This window comes from Fundulus heteroclitus, unplaced genomic scaffold (assembly GCF_011125445.2).
Source record: "Fundulus heteroclitus isolate FHET01 unplaced genomic scaffold, MU-UCD_Fhet_4.1 scaffold_43, whole genome shotgun sequence".
Classification (NCBI taxonomy): domain Eukaryota; kingdom Metazoa; phylum Chordata; class Actinopteri; order Cyprinodontiformes; family Fundulidae; genus Fundulus; species Fundulus heteroclitus.
In genome coordinates, this window is record NW_023396846.1 from 1,865,220 (window position 1) to 1,888,689 (window position 23,470).

General features: G+C 40.6%; 2 protein-coding genes across 2 annotated transcripts in view; one reads left to right on the forward strand and one right to left on the reverse strand.

Moving 5' to 3' along the window:
- LOC118560423 (NACHT, LRR and PYD domains-containing protein 12-like) overlaps window positions 1–23,470 on the forward strand; it is a gene marked incomplete at both ends in the record, with an annotated part of 50,528 nt that overhangs the window by 23,591 nt on the left and 3,467 nt on the right. The window contains 2 exons of the mRNA XM_036131411.1: window positions 220–393; window positions 2,906–3,079. Coding sequence (XP_035987304.1) covers window positions 220–393; window positions 2,906–3,079 — 348 coding nt within the window. The remainder of the gene's footprint in view (window positions 1–219; window positions 394–2,905; window positions 3,080–23,470) is intronic.
- Window positions 15,580–17,704, reverse strand: LOC110367010 (zinc finger BED domain-containing protein 4). Its single transcript, XM_036131431.1, has 2 exons — window positions 16,660–17,704; window positions 15,580–16,548 (listed from the first exon to the last, which is right to left on the reverse strand). Exons 1-2 carry the CDS (start codon window positions 16,761–16,763, stop codon window positions 16,017–16,019), a joined length of 636 nt encoding a protein of 211 aa, XP_035987324.1. The 5' UTR covers window positions 16,764–17,704; the 3' UTR covers window positions 15,580–16,016.

Below are 23,470 nucleotides of genomic sequence, written 5' to 3' on the forward strand. Positions count from 1 at the left end.
TTATTTCTGATAGTGAGAAATCTGCTAATGAGGTAAATATTGATTCATGTTGCTACAGTTTATATATAATGAACCAGTTCACAACAAAAGGCAACATAAAGACGTGTAAAATCAGACAGATCCATCAATCTTTCCAAGGAGAACATTGGTGACTGTAAAGAAATCAACAATATTTCTGATGAATTGTTTAATAGCAGATTTTTCTCCCTGTCTCCTCAGACTGAGTGGCTGTAACCTCTCAGAGAGAAGCTGTGAAGCTCTGTCCTCAGTTCTCAGCTCCCAGTCCTCCAGTCTCAGAGAACTGGACCTGAGTAACAACAACCTGCAGGATTCAGGAGTGAAGCTTCTCTCTGCTGGACTGGAGAGTCCAAACTGCAGACTGGAAACTCTCAGGTACAAAGTTCTCCATCCTGTTGAAACCAGATTTCTGTCCATTACCTGCTAAAACATGATGGAAATGTTAGTTCAGTGATAGATTTGTTAACTTTTGTCTGACCTTTATTCCCTATGAATAGAAACCGACACAGTATAGGACACACCGTATAGGAGTGATTCTCAAAGGTTTTATTTTGTGACCACTTTGAAGAATTAAATACATTCAGGACGCCCATCCCAACAGAATGTGTTAGAATTAGGGCTGTCAGTTTTAGCACGTTATTAACACGTTAACTTTGTTAGACCATAACGCCGACAATTTAATTTTTGTCGCCGTTAATCTCGTGTCAAAACACGTACACCGTTCCCTAATGTTTTGTAATTATGTAATTACCCGCCGCGCTCTCTGAACTGTGTTTGTTTTACCCTTTGCGCTTTCCGTAGTTTCAAGGTCGCTAGAGACTGTAGCAAAACAGACCCACGCTCACTGTTGCCAAGACTGTTTATTTTATGATACTTTGGGCTTCTTTTTTCTAAAGTCACTTGTAAATTTAATGAGTCGGTTTTTGGGCATGTTTCTGAAAGTGAAATCGCTTATTTGGGCTCTAAAAAAAGTGACGAAACATTGGTTATTAAGAGACCTGCTTGCACTAAATATCCCTCCGCCATAGGAGCCGAGGGAGTAAACGCAGAGAGCAACTCTGCCCGTATTTTCTGCAGTTTACTGCTGCAATAACGTGAGATAACTGCTGAAGGAAGATTAGGCGGTGCAGAGATTGGTTCTGAAGGTAACATTGCAGAAACCCAACCCATAAACCATACTTTAATGCTTATTAATTAGTTGTCTCTGTATATGACAAACTAAGGCTGAACCACGGTGCCAAATGAAGTACCTGGAGTTACTAAACAGTTGCTAAACAGTCTCTTTCAAGGGTATTAAGCTCCTACACAGTTACAAGCAAAGTGTAAGATTGGAATGACCTGGAAATTTAAAACCTTTTTCTAGGCTTAAACTGTATGAATATGGATATAAACAGCGAGCAAAAATATTCAAAGAAGTTATTGTTGTTGGTGTGAAAGCTCAGAATTAGATGTGTGTGAGAGAGTGAAAAAAATTAACAAAAAACAAAACTTATGACTTTATTGAAATGTACATTTTTATTTAATTTTTTTGTATATGCATAATACCACATCCATCTTTGTTGAAAAGGCGAAAAAATATATCGGCATGAAAACAGGTATTTATTTACACATTAGTTTATACATTGTGTAAAAATCAGAGCGTCATGACAAGTGATTTAGCCATTATAGGCCAGAGTTTAACATATTATATACCCCAGAAGATGGCATCGAGTCATTTACCCCGTTTACACTACCTCTTTTTAACCGTGCCGAGACCAGTCAGAGCTCAGTTACCGAGATAACTATCGAGTGTAAATGGAACACAAACTGAACTGAACCGAGCTAGACACAACCGGACCGCGCTAAATGCAGACCGGTTCCATGTGTGGGCTCGGCCCGGTTTTTCTCTGGCCCGGTTCTCTAATAACAAAGAGCGCATGAGCAGACCACGTCATCTCCGTGCGATCAGCTGACATTTCAAACATTCATAAAAATACTAGCTTCCCTACTGTGACACGGTTTCCAGTGATGATTCTGCTTAGCAGCGTGATGAACCTCAGCGTCTGTCGTTGTTTCCTGCGTCTGTAAATCCTTATTAGACGTTCGTTTGTCTTATCCACTTCCCAAAAGCCGACTCTGTCAAGTAAATTCACCAAAAGTTGCCGTCTTCGCCTGACTCTCCGCTAACAACGGCGTTTCACCAAGCATAACTGCCTGAATGTTACGGGCGCCGCCATTTTTATTTGCTTGATTCCCTCCTTCAAACCGAGAGAGCAGTAGTACCACAGATCGCCACTAGGAGGTGAGGAAACCAAGGAACAGAGATAGCGTGATGTGTAAACGGTCGTCAGAACCAAGCTTGACTTGGTTAACTGATCCAAGCTCGGACCGAGCTCAGCATGGATCGGTTTAACAAGGATAGTGGAAATGGGGTTTATGGCACTAGGATGTTTTCATTCCAATACTGAAAAGTGGCCAGGTATCGGGTATCGGAGCAAAAAAAAAATGGCATCGGCGCAACATTATTATTATTATTATTATTATTATTATTATTATTAATAATAATAATAATAATAATAATAATAATAATAATAATAATAATAATAATGCATCAAACTTATATTGTTCTTTTTGGACACACAAAGTCGCTTTACAAAACAATTTTTAAAAACACAGAAATACACAAAAATTATACTACAGAGAAGCAAGTTTAAATATGTGGGATTTGTAGTTCTGTAATGAGTCTGAGTTCTTGATGGTTTGGGGTGGCAGCAGCAAAATTCTGGTCCCCAAAAGTCGTTGATCTGATGATTACTCAGAATCCATTTAAAATTTAAATATATTATACTAAATCAACAATATTTCTGATGAATTGTTTAATAGCAGATTTTTCTCCCTGTCTCCTCAGACTGAGTGGCTGTAACCTCTCAGAGAGAAGCTGTGAAGCTCTGTCCTCAGTTCTCAGCTCCCAGTCCTCCAGTCTCAGAGAACTGGACCTGAGTAACAACAACCTGCAGGATTCAGGAGTGAAGCTTCTCTCTGCTGGACTGGAGAGTCCAAACTGCAGACTGGAAACTCTCAGGTACAAAGTTCTCCATCCTGTTGAAACCAGATTTCTGTCCATTACCTGCTAAAACATGATGGAAATGTTAGTTCACTGATAGATTTGTTAACTTTTGTCTGACCTTTATTCCCTATGAATACAAACCAGACACAGTATAGGACACACCGTATAGGAGTGATTCGCAAAGGTTTTATTTTGTGACCACTTTGAAGAATTAAATATATTCAGGACGCCCATCCCAACAGAATGTGTTAGAATTAGGGCTGTCAGTTTTAGCACGTTATTAACACGTTAACTTTGTTAGACCATAACGCCGACAATTTTTTTTTGTCGCCGTTAATCTCGTGTCAAAACACGTACACCGTTCCCTAATGTTTTGTAATTATGTAATTACCCGCCGCGCTCTCTGGACTGTGTTTGTTTTACCCTCGGCGCTTTCCGTAGTTTCAAGGTCGCTAGAGACTGTAGCAAAACAGACCCGCTCACTGTTGCCAAGACTGCTTATTTCATGATACTTTGGGCTTCTTTTTTCTAAAGTCACTTGTAAATTTAATGAGTCGGGGGTTGTGCGTTTTTTGGGCATGTTTCTGAAAGTGAAATCGCTTATTTGGGCTCTAAAATAAGTGACGAAACATTGGTTATTAAGAGACCTGCTTGCACTAAATATCCCTCCGCCATAGGAGCCGAGGGAGTAAACGCAGAGAGAGCAACTCTGCCCGTATTTTCTGCAGTTTACTGTTGCAATAACGTGTGATAACTGCTGAAAGTAGATTAGGCGGTGCAGAGATTGGTTCTGAAGATAACATTGCAGAAACCCAACCCATAAACCATACTTTAATGCTTATTAATTAGTTGTCTCTGTATTTGACAAACTAAGGCTGAACCACGGTGCCAAACGAAGTACCTGGAGTTACTAAACAGTTGCTAAACAGTCTCTTTCAAGGGTATTAAGCTCCTGCACAGTTACAAGCAAAGTGTAAGACTGGAATGACCTGGAAATTTAAAACCTTTTTCCAGGCTTAAACTGTATGAATATGGATATAAACAGCAAGCAAAAATATTCAAAGAAGTTATTGTTGTTGGTGTGAAAGCTCAGAATTAGATGTGTGAGAGAGTGAAAAAAAATTAACAAAAAACAAAACTTATGACTTTATTGAAATGTACATTTTTTATTAATTTTTTTTGTATATGCATAATACCATGTCTATCTTTGTTGAAAAGGTGAAAAAATATATCTGCATGAAAACAGGTATTTATTTACACATTAGTTTATACATTGTGTAAAAATCAGAGCGTCATGACAAGTGATTTAGCCATTATAGGCCAGAGTTTAACATATTATATACCCCAGAAGATGGCATCGAGTCATTTACCCCGTTTACACTACCCCTTTTTAACAGTGCCGAGACCAGTCAGAGCTCAGTTACCGAGATAACTATCGAGTGTAAATGGAACACAAACTGAACTGAACCGAGCTAGACACAACCGGACCGCGCTAAATGCAGACCGGTTCCATGTGTGGGCTCGGCCCGGTTTTTCTCTGGCCCGGTTCTCTAATAACAAAGAGCGCATGAGCAGACCACGTCATCTCCGTGCGATCAGCTGACATTTCAAACATTCATAAAAATACTAGCTTCCCTACTGTGACACGGTTTCCAGTGATGATTCTGCTTAGCAGCGTGATGAACCTCAGCGTCTGTCGTTGTTTCCTGCGTCTGTAAATCCTTATTAGACGTTCGTTTGTCTTATCCACTTCCCAAAAGCCGACTCTGTCAAGTAAATTCACCAAAAGTTGCTGTCTTCGCCTGACTCTCCGCAAACAACGACGTTTCACCAAGCATAACTGCCTGAATGTTACGGGCGCCGCCATTTTTATTTGCTTGATTCCCTCCTTCAAACCGAGAGAGCAGTAGTACCACAGATCGCCACTAGGAGGTGAGGAAACCAAGGAACGGAGATAGCGTGATGTGTAAACGGTCGTCAGAACCAAGCTAGACTTGGTTAACTGATCCAAGCTCGGACCGAGCTCAGCATGGATCGGTTTAACAAGGGTAGTGGAAATGGGGTTTATGGCACTAGGATGTTTTCATTCCAATACTAAAAAGTGGCCAGGTATCGGGTATCGGGGCAAAAAAATGGCATCGGCGCAACATTAATAATAATAATAATAATAATAATAATAATAATAATAATAATAATAATAATAATAATGCATCAAACTTATATCCTTCTTTTTGGACACACAAAGTCGCTTTACAAAATAATTTTTAAAAACACAGAAATACATGAAAATTATACTACAGAAAAGCAAGTTTAAATATGTGGGATTTGTAGTTCTGTAATGAGTCTGAGTTCTTGATGGTTTGGGGTGGCAGCAGCAAAATTCTGGTCCCCAAAAGTCGTTGATCTGATGAATACTCAGAATCAATTTAAAATTTAAATATATTATACTAAATCAACAATATTTCTGATGAATTGTTTAATAGCAGATTTTTCTCCCTGTCTCCTCAGACTGAGTGGCTGTAACCTCTCAGAGAGAAGCTGTGAAGCTCTGTCCTCAGTTCTCAGCTCCCAGTCCTCCAGTCTCAGAGAACTGGACCTGAGGAACAACAACCTGCAGGATTCAGGAGTGAAGCTTCTCTCTGCTGGACTGGAGAGTCCAAACTGCAGACTGGAAACTCTCAGGTACAAAGTTCTCCATCCTGTTGAAACCAGATTTCTGTCCATTACCTGCTAAAACATGATGGAAATGTTAGTTCACTGATAGATTTGTTAACTTTTGTCTGACCTTTATTCCCTATGAATACAAACCAGACACAGTATAGGACACACCGTATAGGAGTGATTCGCAAAGGTTTTATTTTGTGACCACTTTGAAGAATTAAATATATTCAGGACGCCCATCCCAACAGAATGTGTTAGAATTAAGGCTGTCAGTTTTAGCACGTTATTAACACGTTAACTTTGTTAGACCATAACGCCAACAATTTAAATTTTTGTCGCCGTTAATCTCGTGTCAAAACACGCACACCGTTCCCTAATGTTTTGTAATTATGTAATTACCCGCCGCGCTCTCTGGACTGTGTTTGTTTTACCCTCGGCGCTTTCCGTAGTTTCAAGGTCGCTAGAGACTGTAGCAAAACAGACCCACGCTCACTGTTGCCAAGACTGCTTATTTCATGATACTTTGGGCTTCTTTTTTCTAAAGTCACTTGTAAATTTAATGAGTCGGGGGTTGTGCGTTTTTTGGGCATGTTTCTGAAAGTGAAATCGCTTATTTGGGCTCTAAAATAAGTGACGAAACATTGGTTATTAAGAGACCTGCTTGCACTAAATATCCCTCCGCCATAGGAGCCGAGGGAGTAAACGCAGAGAGAGCAACTCTGCCCGTATTTTCTGCAGTTTACTGCTGCAATAACGTGTGATAACTGCTGAAAGTAGATTAGGCGGTGCAGAGATTGGTTCTGAAGGTAACATTGCAGAAACCCAACCCATAAACCATACTTTAATGCTTATTAATTTGTTGTCTCTGTATTTGACAAACTAAGGCTGAACCACGGTGCCAAACGAAGTACCTGGAGTTACTAAACAGTTGCTAAACAGTCTCTTTCAAGGGTATTAAGCTCCTGCACAGTTACAAGCAAAGTGTAAGACTGGAATGACCTGGAAGTTTAAAACCTTTTTCCAGGCTTAAACTGTATGAATATGGATATAAACAGCAAGCAAAAATATTCAAAGAAGTTATTGTTGTTGGTGTGAAAGCTCAGAATTAGATGTGTGTGAGAGAGTGAAAAAAATTAACAAAAAACAAAACTTATGACTTTATTGAAATGTACATTTTTTATTATTTTTTTTGTATATGCATAATACCATGTCTATCTTTGTTGAAAAGGCGAAAAAATATATCGGAATGGAAACAGGTATTTATTTACACATTAGTTTATACATTGTGTAAAAATCAGAGCGTCATGACAAGTGATTTAGCCATTATAGGCCAGAGTTTAACATATTATATACCCCAGAAGATGGCATCGAGTCATTTACCCCGTTTACACTACCCCTTTTTAACAGTGCCGAGACCAGTCAGAGCTCAGTTACCGAGATAACTATCGAGTGTAAATGGAACACAAACTGAACTGAACCGAGCTAGACACAACCGGACCGCGCTAAATGCAGACCGGTTCCATGTGTGGGCTCGGCCCGGTTTTTCTCTGGCCCGGTTCTCTAATAACAAAGAGCGCATGAGCAGACCGCGTCATCTCCGTGCGATCAGCTGACATTTCAAACATTCATAAAAACACTAGCTTCCCTACTGTGACACGGTTTCCAGTGATGATTCTGCTTAGCAGCGTGATGAACCTCAGCGTCTGTCGTTGTTTCCTGCGTCTGTAAATCCTTATTAGACGTTCGTTTGTCTTATCCACTTCCCAAAAGCCGACTCTGTCAAGTAAATTCACCAAAAGTTGCCGTCTTCGCCTGACTCTCCGCAAACAACGACGTTTCACCAAGCATAACTGCCTGAATGTTACGGGCGCCGCCATTTTTATTTGCTTGATTCCCTCCTTCAAACCGAGAGAGCAGTAGTACCACAGATCGCCACTAGGAGGTGAGGAAACCAAGGAACCGAGATAGCGTGATGTGTAAACGGTCGTCAGAACCAAGCTTGACTTGGTTAACTGATCCAAGCTCGGACCGAGCTCAGCATGGATCGGTTTAACAAGGGTAGTGGAAATGGGGTTTATGGCACTAGGATGTTTTCATTCCAATACTGAAAAGTGGCCAGGTATCGGGTATCGGGGCAAAAAAATGGCATCGGCGCAACATTAATAATAATAATAATAATAATAATGCATCAAACTTATATCGTTCTTTTTGGACACACAAAGTCGCTTTACAAAACAATTTTTAAAAACACAGAAATATACGAAAATTATACTACAGAAAAGCATGTTTAAATATGTGGGATTTGTAGTTCTGTAATGAGTCTGAGTTCTTGATGGTTTGGGGTGGCAGCAGCAAAATTCTGGTCCCCAAAAGCCGTTGATCTGATGATTACTCAGAATCCATTTAAAATTGAAATACATTATATTAAATCAACAATATTTCTGATGAATTGTTTAATAGCAGATTTTTCTCCCTGTCTCCTCAGACTGAGTGGCTGTAACCTCTCAGAGAGAAGCTGTGAAGCTCTGTCCTCAGTTCTCAGCTCCCAGTCCTCCAGTCTCAGAGAACTGGACCTGAGTAACAACAACCTGCAGGATTCAGGAGTGAAGCTTCTCTCTGCTGGACTGGAGAGTCCAAACTGCAGACTGGAAACTCTCAGGTACAAAGTTCTCCATCCTGTTGAAACCAGATTTCTGTCCATTACCTGCTAAAACATGATGGAAATGTTAGTTCAGTGATAGATTTGTTAACTTTTGTCTGCTAAAAAGTTTATGTAAATATAAGTTTATTGACATTATTCATCATTCAAAAAAACTGCAATTTTGACACTGTACAATATTTACAGTTTCTGTCCTGAAATATTTACACAAACATTTAACAATCTATAGAGCAATATATTTTATATCTGCAATGTACATAACCCTACTATATATTGTAGATATTTTTGACTATCTGACATTTTGATATTAGTGCACTGGTTGGACCTGGCTTTAATCTCGTTGTACATGTGTGGAACATGATGTACAATGACAATAATAAACATTCTGATTCTAATATATTATTCATCTGCAGACAACTATACGTTACCTCAATGCAGAGAAGCTGAAAACAACCACCTGGGCCCCCACCAGTAATGGGACCCACTGGTTACCCAGCCATTTAACACTACCCATTAATTATTTATGTTTAAATAAAATAATTAAGATTTACAATCACAAAGGTAACAGAAAAATCTAACATAATGCATCATCAACTTCTGCTCCCCTTTCCATTTACTAAAATTGACTATTCTGTCTGAGCACATAAAGATCCCAGAATGCAGTGCGCTGATTGAGCAGCAGGAGAGATCAGAACAGAGAAAGATGAAGCAGAGCTATCAAAGCAGAGCTGGAAGCTGAAAATGTGAGAGAAAAGAAAAAGCTGTTATTCTACCAAAATGGTCTGAAGCCCTGGATGTTTTCTAATCAGCCCCAGATCTCATGAAGAAAGACATTTAGATGTTCGTTAAAAAGATGGATTAAACCCAAAAATGACATTTGGATTAAGTCATTTAAAAACAATCACATTAGTTTTTACTGTGTTCCATATAGTCACTACCTGCTCCACCATAACCTGACAATGAGTCAAAAGAAAAAGAAGACAGAAAAGATTATTTGTGCACAGGCAACACCACGACTGCTCAACTACTCCCACAACCAGGTCCCAGTGTTTTTGAAGGTGAAGTTGCTTATTTTGGCTTGACTTTCTTTCTGAGAGAAATAATTTAATTATCTCTCAGTTTCCCACAATAAAGCAGAACATGAGTGGTAGATAGTTTGTCCTTTCCATGTCCCAGTTTCCTGGTCATCACATCTGCCAGAGTTGATTCAGCACATCCCAAACACATGCAGGCCAGAGCCCAGAGTGACAGGGAAACTAGTGATGAGACAGCAAGAGAATGAGATGCAGTAAGTGGGGAAATATGGGGAAAAAATTTTTTTCCAGGTATGGGAACATCTCAAGTCTCCGATAGGTGCGGAGCCCATCCCCCCACGTCCTGCCCTCCTCCACTTCTCTATGTCATTTTTCTCATCATAGAAGGTACACCTGGTCTGGCGTTCTGTTAGCTGTGACATCATCCAGAGAAGACAGATCATCCTCTATTACCATCTAACATAGAAAATACTCCTGGATCAATGTGAGCTTCTGTGCTTTCTGTGTCTCTGCTCTGTCTTCTCTAAGCCCCAGTGGGTGGAGGCAGATGAGCGTTCACACTGAGCCTGGTTCTGGTTCTGCTGGAGGTTCTCCTCCCTGTTAAAGGGGAGTTTTCCTCTTCACTGTCACTGGCCCACTCCCGGCGGCCTCTTCAGCGGGGCTAGCTGCCGGCGGAGCCCACGGGCTCGTCTCCGCGGCTCTTGAGGGCGTCGGCATTGCGGTGGCTGGGGGATTTCCTCGGGGTCGTCTCTGCTCCTTCCTTGGGGGGGGGGGTTGCAGATATCCTGTGTCGGCCCCTCCTGGGCGACCTGCTTTAGGGACCCCTTTGGGAGTCTGGGGTTACGGGTCCCCTGACGCCTGCCTCTGTGCTCGGGGAAGGTGGGTCTTCGGTTCTCCACAACCACTATCAAGCTATTTCCTTCTGGATAATTTTCACCTAAACTAGTGCACTCTCACAAACTCCCACAGGTGCTGGGTCCCAGGTATTAAGTGTTCACTTATATACAGAAAGCTTATCATTTATTTATTTATTTATGTTCTCTCACTTTCTTTTTTCAAGTATCACATTACACATGTCAGCTTACATAATAATATATATGATTTAGCAATGGCATCTAGGTGTTATTCGATTGTATCTGTTGCTTTATGTCTGTTGGTTGTGCTGTTCTTTTTACATCTCTCTATCCAGGTGACGGAGCAGACGGAGAAGGTTTTATCATTCTCTCCCTTTTATCTCCTCTTTCTTTCACCTCTACTCTTTTTTTTCTTTTCTTTCTCTTTCACTTTTTGTTCTTCCTTTACTCTCCCATTGTCATGTCCATATAATTTGAAATTATCCCTGCAGGAATCATAATAAAGCTATTTACAAGCATAAATCAAGTGGAGCACTATGGCGAAAGCTGTTCGCTACACTTGTAAAAGCAAAATCTGTCGAGCTCTATCTGGCATTGAGACATCAATTCCTATTGCCATATTGCTATACAGGATACTGGGGGAAAAAAAATATGGGAAAAAGTTTAACAAAGAGTGGAAGAAAGAGAACGCACTGAAAGACTGGATCTGACCTCAGATGGGAGATTTCTCAAAGACATCTGCTGATTCTGCAAGTGTGAAATATGTGCTCACCATACGCTGCTAACACCACTGATCCAGACCACTGCTTTATTCTTTATCTCAGCTTCAATTCTTGACTCCAATTAGATAAAAAAAAAAAAAAAAAAAAAAAAAAAAAAGCGATCTAGACACCAGAACAATGGTTCTACTGGGTCAACCAGTTTATCTTTGGTATTTTAGGCCCAGTTTGAATTTCTCTTAAAGCCAGAACCTTCTGCAGAGTTTGTGTCAGTTTGCAGAGTTTCCAACCCAGTGAAGCTCTAGTCAGGATTCATCTGTTTAAATGTGTCAGATGTTACTTTGTATTACCTACAGAACAAAATGCAGTTTGATTTCTATTTTTTGCTTATTAAAACAACATCTTGTGTTGAATCGTGTGTCTGCAGCTTGTCAGGCTGTCTAGTCTCAGAGGAAGGCTGTGTTTCTCTGAAATCAGCTCTGAGCTCCAACCCCTCCCACCTGAAAGAGTTGGACCTGAGCTACAATCATCCAGGAGACTCAGGAGTGAAGCTGCTGTCGGCTGGACTGAAGGATCCACGCTGGAGACTGGAAACTCTCAGGTATGGAGGAATAAAGGTATAGAGGAACTTTTTGACAAAGTTTGAACTGATTTTACAGATCATAAATCAAACCTCTTCAATTAAATCCCACCTATCCCTCTCCTACTCCTCTTATCACTTGCAGTTAGAATAATTGCAGTTTATTTAAATAAGTCTAAAGGTTAATTAGGAATAGTTTAATGCAGCGTCCCACAGTGGGAAGATTCAAGATGATGATGCAAATCCTGGCAGGCTCAGCATGATGCTCTCGTAGTGGATATTAATAATTATCAATTAAGTAAGCACACCACTAATTTTTAATCAAGAGAAAAGATGCATCTTTGTCTTTGTATGTTATTTAATTCAAAGGCGAGAAACGTCTGAATGTTTCTGTCCCCTAATGTCTCCTAAATGCTGACAACCCAGGGTCCAGACCAGGAAGCAGAGCCGTAGTTTAACACACCTCTCTGCAGCTTCTGTACTGTTACCCACCCATTACCCTATTGAGACGGTGTCTTTCCCACGGCCAAAACTGAACAGATCAAAGGCAGATTTAAAAGGAACAAATCATAAAAATCTAATAAACATCAATATGACTCAACTTGAACCAAAAAATAAAACAATTAAATGTGGTCTATTGAATATAAGGTCTAAAATTTTAGCTTCATCTAAACCTTCTACCTGTATGTTAGACCCAATCCCAACCAAGTTGTTTAAGGAGATATTCCCTTTGATCAGTGGTCCTATTTTAGACATGATTAATCTATCCTTGGTAAATGGATATGTACCACAGGCTTTTAAAGTAGCTGTTATTAAACCTTTACTTAAGAAACCATCTCTTGATGAAGATGAGTTAGTAAATTACAGACCTATATCTAATCTTCTTTTCTTATCTAAAATTCTTGAGAAAGTAGTTGCTAATCAACTTTGTGAACATTTACAAAGTAATGACCTACTTGAGGAGTTTCAGTCAGGCTTCAGAGCTCATCATAGCACTGAAACAGCTCTGGTGAAGGTCACTAATGATATTCTGATGGCCTCAGATAATGGACTTGTGTCTGTACTTGTCCTGTTAGATCTCAGTGCTGCATTTGATACAGTTGATCACAATATTCTCCTACAAAGACTTGAGCATACTGTAGGGATTAAGGGGAAAAGCATTAGGCTGGTTTAAATCTTATCTGTCGGACAGATTCCAGTTTGTTCATGTTAATAATAAATCTTCTTCAAACTCTAGGGTCACCTGTGGAGTACCACAGGGTTCAGTCCTTGGACCAATTCTCTTTACTATATATATGCTTCCGATTGGCAAAATTATCAGACAGCATGGGATTCATTTCCACTGTTATACTGATGATACTCAGCTATATTTATCCATAAATCCTGATGAATCCAATCAATTACTTCGACTGCAGTTATGTCTTGATGACATCAAAAGATGGATGACTTTAAATTTCCTGCACTTAAATTCTGACAAGACAGAAGTTATAATCTTTGGACCAGAGTCCTCAAAAAATAAACTTCTTAATCAATCACTTAATCTGGATGGCATTAACTTGGCCTCTGGTAATAAAGTAAAAAATCTTGGTGTTATTTTTGACCAAGACATGTCATTTAAATCCCATATTAAACAGGTTTCCAGAGTTTCCTTTTTACACCTCAGGAATATCGCCAAAATTAGAAACATTCTGTCCAGGAGTGATGCTGAAAAACTAGTCCATGCATTTGTTACTTTAAGGCTGGACTATTGTAATTCTTTACTATCAGGAAGTCCACAAAATGCAGTTCAAAGTCTTCAGCTGATCCAAAATGCTGCAGCAAGAGTTCTGATGAAAATGAACAAGAGGGATCATATTTCTCCAATTTTAGCTTCCCTTCATTGGCTTCCTGTTAAATCAAGAATAGAATTTAAAATTCTCCTTCTAACGTATAAAGCCCTTAATAATCAAGCTCCATCATATATCAGAGCTCTGATTACCCCGTATGTTCCTAACAGAGCACTTCACTCTCAGACTGCAGGTCTGCTGGTGGTTCCTAGAGTCTCTAAAAGTAGAATGGGAGGCAGATCCTTTAGCTATCAGGCTCCTCTCCTGTGGAACCAACTCCCAGTTTTGGTCCGTGAGGCAGACACCCCGTCTACTTTTAAGACTAATCTTAAAACTTTCCTTTTTCACAAAGCTTCTAGTCAGTGTGGCTCATGTTACCCTGAGCTACCTCTATAGTTATGCTGCTATAGGTTTAGGCTACTGGAGGACATTGGGGCCTATTTTTCTCACTCTGCTGAGTTCTCCTACTGTTCTCCAATCTGCATTGCTTGTTGTCATTTCAGCTTTTAACTTTTTGTTCTATGTCATTTTTCTCATCATAGAAGGTACACCTGGTCTGGCGTTCTGTTAGCTGTGACATCATCCAGAGAAGACAGATCATCCTCTATTACCCTCTAACATAGAAAGTACTCCTGGGTCAATGTGAGCTTCTGTGCTTTCTGTGTCTCTGCTCTGTCTTCTCTAAGCCCCAGTGGGTCGAGGCAGATGAGCGTTCACACTGAGCCTGGTTCTGGTTCTGCTGGAGGTTCTCCTCCCTGTTAAAGGGGAGTTTTCCTCTTCACTGTCACTTCATGCATGCTCAGTATGAGGGATTGCTGCAAAGCCATCAACAATGCAGACGACTGTCCACTGTGGCTCTACGCTCTTTCAGGAGGAGTGAATGCTGCTTGGAGAGACTTGATGCAACCTGCTGGGTTTCCTTAGAGAGGAAACTTTCTGACCAACCTGGAGGATCTGATGGAGTCTGACTTTGGAAAGTGCCATGAGATGACATGTTTCATGAATTGCCGCTATATAAATAAAATTTGATTGAATTAAATTAACGCAGTCAGGAAACAGAGTCAAGAGAAAAAGAAAACATTAAACTTTTACACATTCTGGGTTAACAAAGAAAGCGGGAGTAATCTTCAGAGGAGTGCAGCCACTGGTACGATCCAGTTCCTATCTAACTCAACTCCTCTCTGCGTCCTTGGATGTGGAAACACAGTAAATCTGTAAGCATGAGAGCTTCTTTATCACGGGAAAGTCATGCAGGTGCATCCAGACCAGATATGTCGGAAAGATTTAAAAATACAAAGATCACTACTTATAATCTGAGGATCTGTAAATTAAACTATCGGCAATAGATGAATGATGTTCTGAAGGCAGGACTGTGGTGCAGTTTCCAGGCTCACCACCAGGGGGCATGTTAATTTGAGTCATGTCAGAAGAGATGTAAAATGGTGTTTCTGGAAGCAGTGAGGATCTTTACAAGCTGAGTTTTAGAAGCAGTCTATGTGGTATTTCCTGACAGTGTGTGTCCTTAAGACTGCTGAGTTTTGTTCATTGTCCAATCAGAATAATTTGTCAAGTAGGTTTATTGTTCTGGATCTTTAGACTTTAGACTCTCTAAAGTCTAAAGTCTTTTCTGTCAGCTCATTATAGCTGACAGCAGATATGGCTAACTAAGCTAACTTTTTCCCTTCAGTTGGTGATTCTGATCATGTTTAGTTGCCTTGTTTGCTTGATTTCCACATTATCAGTGATTGAAGCACAAGACTGGAAGAACATAAAACAGTTTTTATTTGTTCTCAGATCTAGTTTGGGCTCCAAATAAAGGCTTGTTAGGTTAACTAGACAGCATGTGGCTGTAATAATTTGTGTGATCTACTAATATGAGGTTGTGATAACTAGTGTTGCGCCGATACCATTTTTTGGCCCCGATACCGATACCCGATACCTGGCTGTGCAGTATCGGCCGATACCGATACCGATACCATCTGTTTGAAATTGATGTGTGTGTGTGTATATATGAAGAACTGCATACTACATGGATGTAAAATAATTGCCATCATGGCTTTGTCAAGCTGCTGCTTACCTTTGTGAAGCAGGAAAAAAAGACTAATACAAAGTAAATCCAGTAGAACTTTTTATTGCCTACCTGGAACAGGTGACAATGGTTTAATAAACTTTTGGCCAAAATAGTGCAACATGAAATTGAAATTATAACATGTATAATAGTAGTGCAACAGTAACAAAGTTAAAATTATATTAATAATAGAATAAACTCTTAAAAGCCCTGAATTTTTGCTCCCAAATGCCAAAATAGTGCAACTTTCATAAAATTGTAACATTTATAATACTAGTGCAACAGTAAGAACGTATAATTATATTAAAATAAGAAATAATATACATATGAGGTATATTTGAATGATAGCTGCATTAAGAGTATCTGAGGTAAGAACAAATAGGATTTATCAGAACTGACATAAGAAATAAATAAAATACCATTTTAAGTGCTAGTTTCCTCCCAACAAGTTCCAATTGCAAAATCCACACTGAACAAACTAAAACAAGCAACGGAAAAAAATAAATTCACATTAGTGACAGATCTGTCACACAACACCTAGTAGTGTTTACTCAGTCTTCTTGAGGATTCAAGTCTTTGGGGTTCAAGCTCAGGTACATTGGCAGATTTGTCTTGAGGAAGATCAGCGTTTCTACATGATCTCCTGACAGCCTATTCCTCTTCTCATCAAGTATGTTAGAGGCTGTGCTGAAAAGCCTCTCACTATCTACGCTGGTGGAGGGAGCGGAGAGAAACTTTGCAGCTGTAGTAGCCAGGGAGGGGAACCGTTCTTTATTCTTTCCCCAGTACTCGAATGGGCTCTCTGTGCGGTGGATTGTTTTCTCAGCCAGATATGTCTCTATCTGTACCTGTGTAGCTGTGCTGCTGGCCCCACCTTGTTCAGCAGCATGCTCTTGCAGGAATTCCTCATACAGCCCCTTAAAGCAGCTGCTTGCGTTGGGCTCTGCTGTCATCCGTGGGGTCTTACTGGCTGGGTCTGCTGCCTCAGTGGTGGTTGTCTGCAGTGAGGACTCCTCATTTTTCTCCACCTCTTGGGTCAGTGCACTTCTTGCAAGCTTACTACTCTCTGCACTTGTGAAGTATCTGCAGTAACAAAGTAAACAGAATGGTATATTATAGCTGTTAGCTCATATATGCTGTTATTTAGCACTGCATTTAATTACACACTAACACTAGATGTTTAAACTAACATACCTGTCTTTGTAACGTGGGTCTAATATGGTTGCAACAGAGTACAAGGGCTCCGCCTCAACGGTCTGGAATCTTGTGCCCATAGCTGCTAGAAGTGTCGCCTTCATTGTCTTTATCCCGCTGTCCTCTGTGGTCTGTTTGGCCAACAGACGCTTCAGGACGACCACTGAGGGGATGACCTCTGAGGTGGTGGAGGTGGTGGAGGTGGCGACGCTGATCTGTTTTGTGATCTCTTCAAATGGAGCCAGAATAGTGTTGATTTTCTCCAGCAAGGTCCAGTGACTTGCTGTCAGTGTTGCTGGGAGCTGGTGGTCTGCAGCATAGAGTCACTCTTTTGCTCCAGCAGGCTCGCAGTCATATAAAAGGTGCTGTTCCAGCGGGTGGGAACATCTTGGATCAGACGTTTGACTGGGATTCCCAGTCCCGTCTGGACAGTTTCAAGTCTTGATGTGGCCAATGGGGAATGTTTGAAGTGCCCAATTATTTTTCTCCCACTGGCCAGCGCATCGCTCACATTTTCTGGGACAGCAGTCCATCGTGCACCACGAGTTGAATCATGTGCGAGAAACATCTCAGACTGGAGACTCCCAGGTCCCTCATTGCCTTCTTCATATTGCTTGCATTGTCCCAAAGCACGGCATGGACCTTTAATAATAATAATAATAATAATAATAATAATAATAATAATAATATTAATAATGTAATTATAGTAAAAATTAACCACAACATCCTGTCTTTGTATCAGCCTTCCTATCTCTGTGCACCAGCAGCAACATCACTCAACTCCATCGTCATAGCAACACACAAATAAGCCACCCATCCCTTGAAATACGGAATCGTCCCGTATTTGGCAGTTAAATCATGCGTCCCGTATTTAACGGGTAAGGGACGCAATTTATTCCGTATTTTCATGAATAGACAAGTCGCTCGGATATCAACTTTAAATGTTGTGGGCGCGACGCAGTTGAGCGTCCAGCTTTTCTCCCTCCCACTAACAAAACACAGGGTGGTGGCATCCCTTATTTTCGTTTCTGAAAGGAGGCAACCCTAACACACACACGTGCGCACACACACACACACACACACACACACACCTTTACTTCTACGGCTCAAATTATTGCCGCAAATTACTGCAGCATTTCTTTCAAAGTCTAGACTAGAAAACATACGTTACCTTTGACTTCGGGATGCTCCAGTTGAGCAGCATGCTCTCTATTGCTCCTGCAATTGCTTCGCCCGTGTGTGATCCCTTGAATTCATTGGCATGAAGAATGACGCTTTCCGGTGTGAATGTTTCCACGTCTACCCAGTGGGCTGTCAAGCTAAGCAGGGAAAGTGGGGAGACTTGGCTCGTCCAGAGGTCGGTTGAAAAGCTTATGGCCCCTGCCTCCGCTAGCTTTCCTAAAAAATACTCCGTCACTTTATTTTTTTAGTGCAGGGATAGTCGTCCCTGTGATGTATTTGCGACTTGGGACTTTAAACTTAGGTACTGCGTGAGCCATAAAAAGCCGGAAGCCCACGCTTTCAACGAAGGAGAGGGGCAGGTTACAGAGAACAGTCATCTGGGTTATTTTCTCGGACATCTGTCTTGCTGCTTCACTCTTCTCGTCCCACTGCTCTTTCCCGCGAAGTGAACTGACCAGGGTTTGTTGCTGCGGTCCTTCCCGGGTTCTCTTGGCCGTCCCGAACTCTTTGTGTTCGTTCACATGTTTCGACTTCAAATGTTTGATCAGGTTCGATGTATTGAAACTGCCCTGTTTAACTCCACCTCTCGAAACGTTCAGGTCGCAGATCTTGCATTTCGCCAATGTACTCGACGGCGTTTCTATCACAAAGTACTTCCAGACCGCAGACATTTTCTTCTTTCTTTCTTCTTCTGGTTTGTTTTCCCACCGCATGAAAAAGCTGCCCCGGCATTGGTTAAGAGCGGCTATTGCCCCGCTCTTATCGGTCTGGAGCAGGCCAATAGCGATAGTTAATACTAGTGAGTATCGGGAGAGAGAAGGTTGCATTCAAGTGACATACAAACATTAAAATGGTATCGGTGCCCTATTTGTTGGTACTCGCCGATGCCGATACCACCATTTTAGTGCTGGATCGGGGCCCCGTCCGACACTGGTATCGGTATCGGTGCAACACTAGTGATAACATCAGATTATAATTTGTGTTTTCATTAGTTTATTATAGTTTGTAGGACCACACACATTGAGAGACCTAAATCTGCTTATTAAAGAAAGCAGAAAGCGTCTCTTGGCCTGGTCATTGGATCTGGGGTCATCCAGGCATTTAACCAGAGCCCACCCTGAAATCACCACCATAGTGAGCTGGACATTAATTTTAGTAATCATCATTACAAGTAGAGTAGAGGATCCAGATTCTGGCAGTGTAAAAATGAACTAAGAAACCTGATGTTAGAACAGACACTGAGGTGGAAATGATGGTGATGGTAAGAGGACTTCCAGCCTGCAGGACTCTGAGCTCCAAAGAAAAATGTCAGAATAACATTAGAAAGATGTAAAAAGCTGCTCAGCACTAATTAAATGGGTTCCAGTGCTTTAAATTCAGTAAAACGTTTAACATTCATTATTAAAAAGTCCACAAATAATTTTCAACAAGTCATTCTATTAAAATGTAAATAAAATAGATCCTTAACTCCTTATACATCGTTATATCTTGAAAGCTACCTGCCTCATTTCCTTCCTACTTCTTGGTTGAATGAAAATATCTTTAAATCTAGATCAGCCAGAGTTAAGAATCATTTTGGTCGTAACTTTATTCAGTTTTTATTTTATCACATTTGTGGAGCTAAATCTGGAGCTGCTGAGATTTGGTTCCCTTCTTTCCCTTTGACTCCAGACTAGATGATCCAGATACGGAGCTGAAAGCAGCAGCTCAGAGTTCATGTGTGATTATGGAGAAAATGTCACATCATTCATGGTGACTTTTCCTCCAAGATGGCAGGAGGTTGTTGTGATGAGAGGTGAAAAAGTGTTAAATGTGTTTTCAGAAAAGTACAGATGATTAAAATGTAGAAAAGACAAAATAAATCTGTAACTAGTTTTCTGAATAAGTGGAGATGTTTCAGTGACAGGAAGGAAGAAACAGGAGGAGGATGTTCAACATTTAGAAAAGATCATCTAACATGCAGAGAAATAAGTAGAGGAACTGATCTAGAATATGTAGTAATAGAGAAAGTAATAAATGAGGTTAATTAATTATAGTTAACTATTACAATCCTTGTAAAAAGTTAGATCTGAACGGTTAATGCAGATTAATGGTGGAGATAATCAGTAATATGTGGTGACTTTAATGCACTGGATAAATTCAGTAAAACGTTTAACATTCATTATGGAATATTATGAGGAGGAAACAGAACAGATGGAAATGGAGAAATAGTAGAAGAACATTTAGGGGATAATAATTAATTCTGTTGAATGATGGAAGATGGACCAGAACAGATGTTCATCCAGGAAATGGATCAGTCCTTGATTTAACACTAGTGTCCAGGAATATTTCAGCTGGTTGTGAAATTGGATTTATTAGACGACTCGTCTGCAGGCAGAGATCATTACCCAGTTTTCTGTAATATTCTCCTCACTAAGAACGGCTCACAGGAAAAATTAAAGGGCCGAGGGTGTTTAATGGTGCTGAATAGGAACTCTGAATATATTTGTGAAAGAGAAGTTTACCAGTTAGATTCCATGATGAAATCCATTTTAAATTAAATTTTATTGAGTTTTTTCATTTTCTAAACAACAGAAAGAGAAAAAGAACAACAACCAAATCATCAAACAGTCTTGGGTCAGAGCTGTGTTGTCAAAAAGTCTCAGATCCTACATCTAACAATGATCCAATTACTAATTACAACCTTTAGTTTTATTGCATCAGTAACATTACTGCAGGTTCCCAACACCTATGAAACACATTAATTTAAAGTCTGGTCAGGTTGGTTCTTCTCTCCATGTGGTACCTGGCCCAAACTTTCAGCACCACCAGTTGTAGGATGAAGGTTCTGCCTTCAACCAATCAGTTGTTCTGCATTTCAAGGCTGCAGTGAGCAGCAGATTGAAGAGGTAGAACTTTGTTGGTCCCTCTGACCGTCTGAGGTGAGACCCAACAATGCAGAACTGGGTTCTGGTGATATGTTGGCTTTAAAAGCTGCTTTAAAGCCTCAGATCCATCCATTCAGAACTCATCCAGCTTGGATCAGGACCATGTAGCCTAGATCAGTGGTTTTCAATAGGTGAGGCGTGTCTCCCCTGGGGGGCGCCAAAGAGTCACAGGAGAGGTGCGAACAAATATGAGATAGCGCTGCCGCTCAACTCTGAGAAACCGGTCATCAGCATCTGAACGGGCTGCATGATCAGTTCTGAGAGTATTTTGGAGAGGAGCCACTGGGAAACCAGTGGGTCAGGAACCCCTTCTCTTTCCCACCCACAGTCCGTGATGAACTGAGCATCCAAGAGGAGGAGGCTCTTGTTGAGCTCAGCTCAAATGTGGACTTAAAACAGAGACTGGTGGAAATACCGATTACGCGATTCTGGTTGAGTGTCGAGAGCGAGTTTCCCCATGTGTCCACCAAAGCTATGAGTCCTGATTCCCTTCACCTCCACTTACCTGTGTGAATGTGGGTTTTCCACTCTCACCCTGATCAAAAGCGAATACCGGTCATGGCTACAAGTGCAGGATGACTTGCTGCTGTTTCTTTCTTCTCTACAACCCAACATAGAACAGCTTTGCACATCAAAGGCGCGTCCTCATTGTTCACATTGAGAATGCTTGAGAACATGATTGTTAAAATAGCAACAGGTTTAAATTGTGTATAATTGGCCTAAAAAGTAAATCACAATATGGAATATGTTGACGTCTGTTAAATTCAGGTAATTTTTTTAATTTTTATTATTTCAGTTGACGTCTCCTGTTGACGTGAGTTCAGTTTGACGTTGGCGTCTGTTTAGTTCAGTTTGTCTGCTCTTGAAAACAATTGTTTATGAATTTGCTAGTTATCTTTACCTATTCCAAGGGGAGGCTTACATTCAATGAATTAGAAAACCCCTGGCCTAGTTAAATAAGAGATGTAGTAAAAAGTCTATGAAGTAAACACTAATAAACAATAAATAGTTTAAACATGGTTCATTAATTTATTCTTGCTTTATTAAAAGTATTCATCTTTAAAATATGTTTACTATGTGTTTAAACATCTATTTGCATAGTTGTAGTTCATTTTAATAACGGTACATGTGAGAAGTGTAATTTCCTACACTGAGGCAGTCATTAAATGCATCATGAGTTTGGGTGAGAGAGCGCAGCAGAGAAGCCGAGAGATCCGGTTCTGCGGCCATAAGTCAACATCTCCATGTTAAACTGGCTTGTCTTTGGACTATAAACAGTAATGTGTGCCGTGGTTTGTCCCCACGATGATCCACAGTGAGTAAATGAGCTTAAGTCCGAGGTAGAAGACACTGAAGTTTCTACTCGAAGCTTTTTAGACTGTGTTTAGCCGCTAGCTTAGCATAGCAACTAGCCGATGCTAACAAGCTAGCTAATGGACTCTAGGCTAACTCAGCTGGACCTAGGAGCTTGTAGAGGATCGTTACCCAACCGGACGAGAGATTGGACCCAGCTAGAACTCTGAGCCACCCGGCAGCTTTTAGAGGACGTCTGGTAACGTTGGAGACAAGGACCAAAAGTTAAGAGAGAGAATATGTTAATTTTTGGTTGGTCTGGGGGCAGAGCTTACAGAAACCCCGGTCCAGTCCACTGATCTCTATAATACACTGGAGTGCTGATTGGCCCTAAAAACTGAAGTCACTGGCTACCGCCATCTTGCTACTCCCTACTCTCACAGAATCCCATAGGATTTGGTTGCAACAACAAGCAGTTTTCTGGCTGTGTGAAACGTTTCACAGGTTACTCCACAGTCAGTGGATTTACTAACACTATCAACTACTAGGAAATTATGACTTTCTCAGTACTTGATAGTTTTAGAACATAACATAAAAGTATATGGCATTCAACATTTTAAAAGTCTTAAGCCTCCCTGAACATTCCTCCAGTAACATATTCCCTAGTTACTGGAGGAAAATAGGGAGTACTAATATGGCGGCTGGTGGCTTCACAGCGACATGTATTATATACGTCTCATTTTTATCCTACCAGACATGGAAGTAAACATGTATTTTGTTAAAAAGTGAAAGAGAAGTGTTAACAGTTAGTGGGTTAAAACAGAAAAAACCCACAACTGTTAAATAATACTGAATAAAATTAAGTAGTTTTAATTTATTGACCGTAATATTACACTGTTACACATTAATCTATAGGTTTGTTTATCAGTGTAGATCTATAACCTCATTGGTGAATCAGGCTGAGTTTCATCAAGCCTGTATGGTCTGACATTTTCCCCTCAGCAGTAACACTTAAAGCACTCAGGGGTTCACGCTGCGTCTTTATGCTGATCTAGCTGCTGATGTTTCCCTCTTTTCAGCTCCATGAACTTCTAGCCTGTTACAGTTTATAACCATCATCACCTTTCACAGCCACAGGTTTCTCATCTCAGTCTCTGCTCTGACCAGACAAGTCTCCTCTATTGCTCTCCTCAGGGCGCTCTGGTGCGTAATTACCAAGCTGAAGGCTCAGTTTGAAGTTGTTCTCTGAGTGTTTTGTTTGTGGTCAGAGCGGACGGAATAATGACTTTCTGCTTCGCTTTTAGCCCACTAATAGTCTTTATTGGTGAATCCTACAGGAAATATAGCACTTATTATGCATGGCAACCCCAGAGTTGATGAGTAAAGGCTCAGCTTTTCAAGTTCTGCGT